This window comes from Thermobia domestica, chromosome 7 (genome assembly GCF_964235325.1).
Source record: "Thermobia domestica chromosome 7, izTheDome1.hap1.1, whole genome shotgun sequence".
In the NCBI taxonomy this organism is placed as follows: domain Eukaryota; kingdom Metazoa; phylum Arthropoda; class Insecta; order Zygentoma; family Lepismatidae; genus Thermobia; species Thermobia domestica.
Window position 1 is genome coordinate 240772093 of NC_137460.1, and position 10856 is coordinate 240782948.

Below are 10856 nucleotides of genomic sequence, written 5' to 3' on the forward strand. Positions count from 1 at the left end.
TAAGCTGTCCTTCGATATGGTCAATTTTCATGTCTTAAACAGCGTAATGTGTTCCTTGGAAAACCTACCTAGAATGGAGGAGTCGTCTTGGGAAGGGGAAGTCAGTGCCAGTTTCTCTGATGTGAATGAGGTCTTGTTCCGGGCTGTTGGTGTGTGTCCAATATGTGTTTTATTGCTGAGTTGCAGAATAAAATATTAATAAACTAACACATATATATATATATATATATAAAAAAGCTATGCACTTTTCAAACACAACGTAAAACGTAGCACAACTTCTTTCTTTTGGCTGCTGAAGGGCCATCTTTTGTATTCTCAGATGTCCTTCGGTTTCTTCGCGTTTTTCGACCTTCGTCTTTTTGTCGAGGGGAAATGGTTTCTTCTGTTCTCTATTCCTTGAGATCACATAACCCTTACGTTGATTGTATGATGTGGACATGCATGCTGGATTTCAAGAGAAGTAGCCAAAGTTCCCACAAGCATCCCGGTGTGAACTTGCGACCTTCACATGCCTTCTGTCATACTTGTTACATGGAGACTTTGTATGGGACAACCTTATATATGGATCCGGGCTCATTCTCACATTATATATATGTAAAGCGTGAGTGACAGTTGAAGTTAACTAATAGATCATGCAGAGAAGAAAAATAATTCCTGTAATTTAGGATAAAGGCGCTGACAGTGACAATGTAAAATTTAATCGAGTGCTATATAGGGCTTGTAAAGTCATTACGTACACCCAGGACTCGTTTGACATCAGAAAATTACGGAATTGCACTTTACTTGTGGAAACTGATGGTAAGCAAACTGCGAAAGTACTGAAATTGAGCACCATTTGCCCCGTGAATGTGTCAGTAGAACTTCAGTCTAGGAGTGATTCCTTGTTGGAATCTAAACGCTACCGAAGGGAAGATTAAATCCTCATTATCTTACCGAAGTAGCTCGCATTAAAAGTAAGAAGTCCGGTTAACTGGTTGCTACATTCTCGAATTGTTACTTATAGTATTCCTACGCTTCCGGAATTATATGAAGTCGGGCTGTTTTCGCGTTCGTCCCTATATTCCTAGACTTCTCCGATGTTTCAAATCACCATTTTGAGCACACCAGTACGTTATGTATCACGACAGCTCCTATTTGTGCCAATTGTGGCCAGGGCAGTCAGTGCGGAACCCTGTACGGCGACCAAGCCTTACTCCGACGATTATTCTGGTCTAGGGACTGTTCAGACTTTTACTACGAGAAATGTGTTCGTGAACCCATGGTTGTGAAAAAGCTTTCGTCGCCGAAAAAAAAGCGTTCGTACTATCTCCTTGTTCCGTTTGCCATTGATATAGTTACCTCTCGGCGATTTGTGGCAAACCATAAAGTTGACGTTTTCACTGAACTCATAATATTACCGATCCCAGTCTAAAAACAAAATCCTCAGTCTTCACCTGGTCTCTTTAGTTGCGGCCTTTCCCACAGTCCATTGCGTCATTGCTTATCTTTGCTGCCATGAAACTGAGATAGCATATCCACTGCGTTATTGATTCCATCCTCTCTTACATGAAAACGACACGCATGATCGTTTTAAACCACTTACAGTTTCTTAAATGCTGATATGTTTGAGGACGAACTAATAGATAGCAATGGACGGTAATTAGCACTTTCAATGGAACCTTAAGGGCTTTAGGAGTCACCTCTAGGAATTGAAATAGCGTTCTCTGACTACTCACCAGCCATTGTCTGTTCGCAAGAAACTAGTTTCCATCTTACCGAGTCCTGTGTTTCTTCCGATAACGTTTATCTATGTGATCTGGACATTGGTGGTAACACCATTAGTGGCGTGACTAGTTGTCTGTCTCCGATCCTTTCATTTCCGATTCCAAGCAGTCGCATTCCGAGTTTTCTTTGCGTTATTCAGTTCGTTCCTACCAATATCGTGGGTTGTTCGTGGAAATCTGTGAACGTCTTCTTTTCTCTCGGGTAGACGTGCACCAATCCTGGCCTCCAGTTGCGTGCGTCCAATGCTTGTGTTGTCCAGTGTGCTGAATCTTCGCAATTATTTAAAATAAAATAAAAGTATTAAGTAGAAAATTTAGAAATAAAAAAAGCGAAAAACTTCTTGTTCTGTTATGGGTTGATGAAGGTCTATCTTGGGTTGAGCAGGTTTTCTTTAACCCTTTCACTATGGAAGGCGACGGAAAAAAAATTCTCTAACCTGCGAATGTCGATTATAGTCGACGTGTTAAAATTTGTCTGTATCTTGGGTTTGTCGATTGTAGTCGCCAAAGGTTTTCTGTGTGATTTCTATTGTTTATCGAAAACAATAGAACACAAACAAAAATGAACGGTACAACTTTGGCGACTACTCTCGACAAAGAAAAGATACGGACAAACAAAGTTTAACACGTCGACTATCGTCGACATTCGCATGTTAAGGAAATTTGGTTCTGTCGACAAAAGTCGACTTCCTCTGTGAAAGGGTTAATATTTTTTTTTTTTTTTTTAAATACTACTACTTCCAGGGCCATACGTTTCTGTCGACGGGAATGCTTTGTTGCACCCCCATTCCGTTGAACACTTGGCCGCACCTGATCCTACGCTAGAACGTGCTTATGAGATAGATAGCTGGGTATCAGCGCAAGTTCTCTTTGCAGGTATTCCTGTGTGAAGTTGCGACGTTCACTCAGTTTCTTTTTGAAATGTGTTATAACTTACAACTTTATATGGATACGAAAACATTAAAATCGGGTCCGGGCTCACCCTCTTGTATAAATTCCAAACCAAGCGAGAATAAGACTGACACTCATGACAAAGAGAATGCGGAAAAGACAAGTATCGTGAAATTTCTAATTCGATGTCTTACTAATCAAATGCTAGAGCTAACTACAAGGGCTTGTCCCCTTTGCTTCTTAATAAAGTTATCATATATTACACCGGATAGGTCAATGATCTTAAGAAACTAAGGAATGGCGCTTTATTGGTGGAAACTGTCAGCGAGAAGCAAAAAGCAAAGCTATTGAAATTGATTGCTATCGGAGTGATGCATGTGCCAATAGAATCTTGCCGTCTCTCGAAGTTTATAGCGTGTTCGGACCACTTGAATGCCATCGAGAAGATAAACCTATTTATGCCTAAAAGCACATGTAATTTTTAAAATATTTCCTACATAATTTGCATTAAAAGGAGTCAAATGAACATATTTTCGCATCAAAAAATATTTTTAAATATTTGGGTACAAAAAATGGACAGTTCAACATATAAGACTTTAGGAATATATACGAGTATAAGCTTGCTTCAGACGTGACGTATCAATGATGTAGCACGTTAGAAACAATAATCATTTGAACAATAGTAAAAATTCTTACCTAAATGAGCTGAGCGTTTTGCACATTTCATTTTCAATGTTCACTATCTATTCGTCATACCTCATTTTCTGTGATAAGCAAGAAGCATTTCACGTGCACACCAACCACAGATGTCACACACTTCATTATTGTCTTCTCGTGACACGCTCTATATCTCGTTTTCTTTTCCTGTGGTACGACAAAATGATCAAGGCAGTCAAATATAATACTGATGTTTTCTGTTTGCTTGATGTCCTGCTGATGTGGTCTTTTTCTGGTTACTTTGTAGAATATATTGTGCAGTTCGTCTACGAAACGCAAGGTGGTCCAATTTTCCAGCAGCCTTGCGATGAAGCAACCATCAATTTTGAACAACCAAATTAAGGAAATAAGGAATAAAGGGAAAATACCATTTCTTTCCTCTTATCAATGTTCGGTACAAACTGATGTTTCCATCACTCAAGTATGCATCTCCCATATACGTATTTTTTGTACATATGGATTATATTAGGATGCTGTACAATATTCTTTTTATCTTTGTGTGAGTAACTGGCAACATTACGAACTGGATGTACAGCAAAATAATTGGATTGATAACTGTTACTATACCGTTATAATTTCACTTCAGTACAATACAATTTCGTGAAGAGCGAAAATCAAAATACCCCCGGTTCTTTTAATAGGGAATTTCCAGTCCTATTTTCTCTAATTGTATAGTCGAGACGTTCTATTGGTCTCCAACCGGCTTGATTTGTACTCAGGCAGAAATTTTACCCTGACCGCCTTCATAAATAACTCCAAATAAGCCATAAACGGCACGTGTGTTGTGTCAAGGTTTTGCGTTGTTGCCATCGCTAAACTTACATTAACGATGGATACATTAGGCCTATGTAATAATAATAATAATAATAATAATAATAATAATAATAATAATAATAATAATAATAATAATAATAATAATATCACTAACATAACAATCATTAAAGGAATCCTATGTAGTAGTATGAACAGGAGCGGTTCAAGGATGGACTTCTAGGGGTGACAACTGTGAACGGGGGGGGGGGGGGAAGAATTCTTGTATGTGATGTATAATTGAAAAAAAAAATAATTTGCTAGAATGAAAATGTGGGAGGAAACATCACACACTAACTGAAAATTACTCTAATAATGCGCACCCTTCCACTCACAAAGTTAAATAAATGAATTTAGTTCAGTCGGTAGAGTCTGAATTAGTAAAAATTAAATTTTGAAAAGTCAAGTTATAATATATGTAGCATGAAAACTCTTATTTACGGGGATGCGCAGTTTTAACAACCATCCTGAGTGTAAAATTACCCACTGTTAGCATGAAACACGCTCATCGTATTCACGACTCATACCTAATCCCGGCATCTGGCCTGAAAAGCAAACATATAGACAGGAAATGGTAACACATACCTGGCAGCACATACCTGGCACATACCTGGCATGGAAGAAAAGGAGAATCCCAAATTTTCTGATGGAATCTTTCTAATATGCAGATCCAACATTCCACGCACGTAAATATATTATGATACAAAATCACTCGCGCGCAGTCTCACAATGAGACGCGAAAAAAAAAAATTAATTTTAATTTTGAATCACACTTATCGCAAAGCGGAGCTCTCGCTTAATTGTTCGTGCATTTCATTAAGTCAATTTCCCGTTATCTTCTTTCTTGAAGTGTCCATGTATGTTTAAACTCCTTATACTGCACTACGATGTTGCTTCCGAAGTTGATGGCCAAGGTTGTCTGCATTTACCATTCTCCTTCCTCTTCTGGGTCGCTGCTACTTTCCTTCCACAGGTGTTTGTCCATCCAGCACCTGAGTTACACTCCGTCAGTGGCGATTGAGAGGGTTGTCCTCTGGGTCTTGGTACTATTTACCATTTGTACTTGTAATGAAAGTTTGTACTATCTCGCCGCTACATGAAAGCACTTTAATTTTTTTATAATTCTAAACACGAACGAAATGTACAAGGCTGTATGCTTAGTCTCTTGTACGCGTGTCTTAATTACTTAAAACAAGCTGCGAAGTAATGCAACATTGGTCACTGCCTAACATGACAGGCATTAAGTTTGTTTTGACCAATAATTTAGCAAATTTTTAGTAATCACTGCGAATAAACAATGAACATGTTTTACGGTGCTTGAAATAACGTTACTATTCTAATGTCTAGTATGGGCTAAGCCCTTCTCAAGTTAATATGAAGAAATGTCACTTCAAACCCGAATTTGCCGTACATGTTCTCTACGTAACAAAACTATTAAAAAAAACTGACATTTCGGAAAACCGAACTTTCGTAAATACTATGTGTGCTTCCAACACTATCATTCCACTAACACTTCAGAAACTGAGTTTGTAGTAAACGCTGTTTATGCTTCGAAAACTAAAATTTAACTGCCATTTAGAAAAATCACTTTTGACACGACCGATGCGTATACTTCGAAAACCAAGAGTTAACTGTCCCTCGTGTTCGGTACACTACCGTTTTATTTCAACCGAAGTTCATTGTCTGTTTGAACTCCGCGTCGGGTCAAACCATTATCCAACGCTTCTCCCAACATAGGTGAGGTAGGTTCCTCCCTCACCGGAAGCTTTCCAGTGACCTACTTAACTCTTACATTCAACAGGTTTGTTTACTTTTATGCGTTTTCTAGCTCACGTCTATTAAACTGTTAAACGTCACTATATGTGCGTGCTAGCTTATTTAATAAGCTTTACTATGGTGTATAACACCCACAATCACTATGCCGTGTTAATTGGCAATGTTTAATTAAACACACAAAAAAAATTATTAACTTGTCACTCGACATGTTCGCGGACTTGTCTTGACAAGTGGAGCCATCTCGTAACGAAGAAACTAACTTTCTGTCCAAGTGACATTGAGAATGGCATAAACCTGGAATGTTTACATTGAAAGATTTTGACTTTAACATGATTTCTCAGCATAAATACAACAATTTAAATAAACTACACATATGATATTATATTATAACAGTCCCAAACCGGGCTGTCCTGATCTGACGCCTGAAAACGAGTATTATAACATGGTTTGAGGGTTCCCATCTCTAACATTCAGCCTCAGAGTCTGGTCGATGTTAAAAAAAAAAAAAAAAAAAAAACTAATGTTTGTGTTTGTCTGTAGATCACCTCTCAAAACCATCAACCAGGCTTATAATTACTATTAGTACAAGCCATTAATATAATGCAAACTAAGTATCGATTTAAATATATCTAATTAATACGGATACATCCAGAAAGTTTTATTTACATATTACAAAACATACTCTTGTAGCAAATCATGCACGGGAAAGCAGACGGAAATGATCACACACCAGAGACATCTGACGGATGTTTCTGAACTATTACAACCAGGACTAAAATGGACTCGTCCAAAATTTCAAATTTGTCAAACTTCTCCGGTAGAAGCTCGTTGTCCAAGCGACGCATCCTGTAACTAGGACGCGAAAAAGGGGTGTGTCTTGCAAACTTCACACTCCATTGTATCGACAATTTGTCACGGATACGCTATAATTTTGCTTGCTTCGAAACTATTGTGCATACCGACTTGCTGTCTCCATAGTGTCAATGTATGTCCCTAACTAATATTACACTAGAAACTAGCTCTGCTGATGGACGAAGTTTGGAGCTCATGCTTACTTTATCAGAATAAAGGTAGCTACAGTGGCTAACTGTTCATTCCCACGCTGCTGTAGAACAAGGCTCCTTCAGAAAAGCAAGCTTTCTTAAGTTTTTTTTCTGAGGACTTCTCTGCCTCTACGAAAAGCAAAATAGCGTATGTGAAACTCAAATTGTTCTATCTTCTCCATTATAGTATTTAAATTATATTAAAATATCTCTGTCCCCAGTATCACGTCCAGTCCTGTTAATCTATATTTATTAAAATACACTAAACCAACAATATATATACATGAAATGCAAATGAGTCATCTGCTCCCGCTGCTACGTATGCAAATCAAATAAAATAAATATGTAAATTCACCTAATTAAACGATTAAATATTCTCAAAATCAAGCAAAAATTTGATATGCAAATATTATATAAAAACACAGTTCATGTGCTGTTCACATTATTCCCCTCCTAAGGAAATGCAACCGTTAATTGCTCAATCGTTGCATTTTCTCAGAAGTGGTGACAATACACTTTATGCAAATATCATACATGATCCGTATATACTGAAAGTTACACAAAATATTTCTAACATACATGAATATATTCTCACAATAATAAAAAGAAAACTAATTATTAATACGGCATAATCAATACACAAATTTTCTATCTGCAATATAACACTCAGCGCAACAACTCTCTTTTTGTTCCAGTGGTAGCGAGGTGCGACTGTGAGTGATGTCATCATCAACCTTCCTTCCTGTATGACGCGTTGTGTTTACATTCCTCTGCTACGACGTCATCAGATCAGCTGGTTCTTGCGGAGGTGCGACTTCACGCTGTATTTACTTCTTCAAATGAAACACGTTTCGTTTCATAATTACTTCTCTCGTCTCAGGATCACCGATAGTGCACACATTATTATTCGATGTGGAAAGGATGGTGTAAGGTCCCGTGTAAAGGAGGAGCATTTTTTTTTTGTTATTCCCGAGAAAGCGTCAGACTTGGGAAAAGCTCTGACCAGTACTAATTCTCCAACCTCGAAACGCGCTGGCTCGCGACGTTTATCGAAGGCCTTTTTTCTCCTCTGTGCAGACTTCTTCAAATTTCGTGCTGCTAACTCTGCGTAGTATCGCAATGACTTGTGTCTCTCTACTTCTGGGATCTCAAATATTTTCGCCAATTCTCGTGATGGTGATTCTCCCAGGTGTACTTGATATGGACTCAAACCAGTCGACAGATGTATACTTGAATTGAGACATTTTTCTATTTTCTCAAGATGTTTGGGCCATTCTTTCTGCTTGTCATGGCACAGTTTTCTTAACATTCTCACTGTCGATTTCACACCCACCTCGGCCATGTTTCCTTGTGGATAGTACGGTGTACTATAGATGGGCTTTAGGTTTAAGTCCGAGAGTTCCTTCTTCCACTTCGCACTTGAGAACTGTGTCCCATTGTCTGTCAAAATGATCTCGGCGGACGGGCAGTTTCAGGGACTCCTTCAGCTTCTTCAACGCTGTATCTGTGGTGGCCCTTCTACAAGCGTATAATCCTATCAATTTTGAGAAAGCATCCACGCATACAAGAATGTAACTCACGTTGCCTACCCCCACAGGGAGAGTCCCCAACCAGTCCAGGCAGATCATATACCCAGGACGACGAACGACGTTGCAGTTTTCCCAGAGTTTTCCTGACTCTGCAGCTTTCTCTTGACGTCGCCAAATACAGGGTCAGATGTTTGCAGTTCTGGCAACACTGCAACCAGCTCTCTCATCTGACTAGGAAGGTGTGTCAGAATGGTCATGAGAGATTCGTTCAAAACAAGCTTCTTAGCCTTGTCAAATTGAACACCTGTATTTGGTGGGTACCTAGAATGATAATCACTCAGGTTGTCTTTTGACTTCACATACTGAAACTCGAATGATAACATACTCAAAGTAAGCACCCAACGCATGAGACGCTGAGAGGTTAGCCTACATAACAGCAAGAAGCGAATCGATTGATGGTCGCTGCGAATTTTGAAATGATTTCCAACTAAATAGTGTTTAAACTTGCTGACCCCATCTATTACTCCTGCCATTTCCTTCTCAGAAATTCCATAGTTCCTCTCTGCTGCATTGAAGATGCGTGACGTCATCCCAATTACACGGACCTCGCCATTCTCATCAAGTTGATAAAGATGTGACGAACAGCTTACGTCGGATGCGTCGCATTCCAAAATAAGCTGTCTGTCAGGGAGTGGCTTCTTTAGCACTACTTTTTCTCTAAAGACTTCACGTATCCTTTGAGACGCTTCGTCATGACAGGGAAGCCATTTAAATTTCACTCCCTTCTTTAGCAAATGAAATAAGGGATACAATATCTCTGAATACTGCGTACTGAATATTCTGTAAAATTGACAGTATCCAATAAAACTCCTTAATTCCTTGACATTTCTGGGTTTTCTGAACTCCATGACCTTCTCTAGTTTCTCCTGCGACTTCTCAATTCCAGCAGGCGAGAGGTCATAACCTAGAATTGAAATTCTACGGCGAGCAAATTGACACTTTTTAAGTCTTAGTGTGAGACCTAATTTCAACTTCCCTAAGACTACATTTAGATGGCGCATGTGTTCTTCAAAAGAAAATGACGATATTGTCACATCATCGACATAATGGCCGCAGAAATCACGACACTCATCCCCGAGAATGGAATTGATTGCACGCACACATGAAGCCAAGCTCTGCTTCGTGCCAAATGGTAGTTTCTTAAAAACATACGTTATTACATCGTGAAGGAAACCTAAATATTTCTGGCTATTTTCTTCAACGAGGATTTGTTGAAAAGAATCCACTGCATCTAAGCTGCTAAACCAGCGCCTTTCACATAAATCCTGAAGAGTACTAAGTGCAGGGATTGGCTGGTTGAATTCACAGCGCGTAATGGACCCGAGCTTGCGCGCATCCAGGCATATACGGAGTGACCCATTCTTCTTCGGTACTATGACCAGCGGACTTAGATAAGAAGTGGGATGCTTCTTTATGATCCCCCACGCCAACCAACGATTAATAGTGTTCGTGACAGCAGTTCTGTGCCGTAGCGGGTATGGATACATCCGGGTCTTCATTGGTCGGTCATCGGTCACTTCAATTGTGTGGTGGTAGTCCCTTACCGTACCGGGCTTCTCATCAAAGATCGCTCTGTCTGTAGAGCACGTCGTACAACTTTTGTTTCTCATCCCCACTCAAATCCGTATACTTTTCGACATGGTCTCTAATATCGTTGGGTGTAGCCTGGGTTCGAACCTTCGCCCACTCCTGTGGCGAGTACACAACATTCGCAAGTTCGGCTGCAGTTGGGAATTTCCCATCATCCAACTGGCTGCGCAGAGTAGCCAACTCTTGCTGGTGGCATCCATCTGCTGACGCTCGCGCGAACTGCGGCGTAGTCAGCGGTCCTATCCTTGACGCGCACATACTACTAACAGTGGGGTTATATAAATCAACCACATCATCTTCGAACTCCCAGGATAATTTTCTTATAAATAGATCTTCCTCGACCTCAATGTCTCGAAAAGAAACTTCTATGTGGTGGGGGTGATTCAACAAAAGGACGTTTCTCTCGTAATCCAAAATTGCTCTAATCTCTACAAAAAACTGTGAACCCAAAATGAGTTCACGGTTGAGCCCTTTCACAATTATTGCCGAAGTATAGAACTCCTTACCCGCAATAATTCTAATAATACTTGACCAATGATCGACGCGACCGAACGCCGAACTGACACGTATGTTGGATGACTTGATAAACGCTGGTGGGGGGTCACGCTGACGTATAATTTCCCAACATTGGAGCGAGATCGCCGAGATACTAGCTCCGCTATCTAGTAATGCCAGAA

The 10856-nt window shown here is 39.7% G+C and overlaps 1 protein-coding gene across 1 annotated transcript in view; it reads right to left on the minus strand.

Annotated features, from left to right (window-relative positions):
* The window catches only part of LOC145689624 (uncharacterized), a 122377-nt gene extending 114035 nt beyond the window's left edge, over positions 1-8342 (minus strand). The window contains exon 1 of the mRNA XM_081763811.1: positions 8004-8342. Within this exon, the coding sequence (XP_081619937.1) occupies positions 8004-8342 (339 nt within the window). The remainder of the gene's footprint in view (positions 1-8003) is intronic.
* Between the last annotated feature and the right edge of the window lie 2514 nt (positions 8343-10856).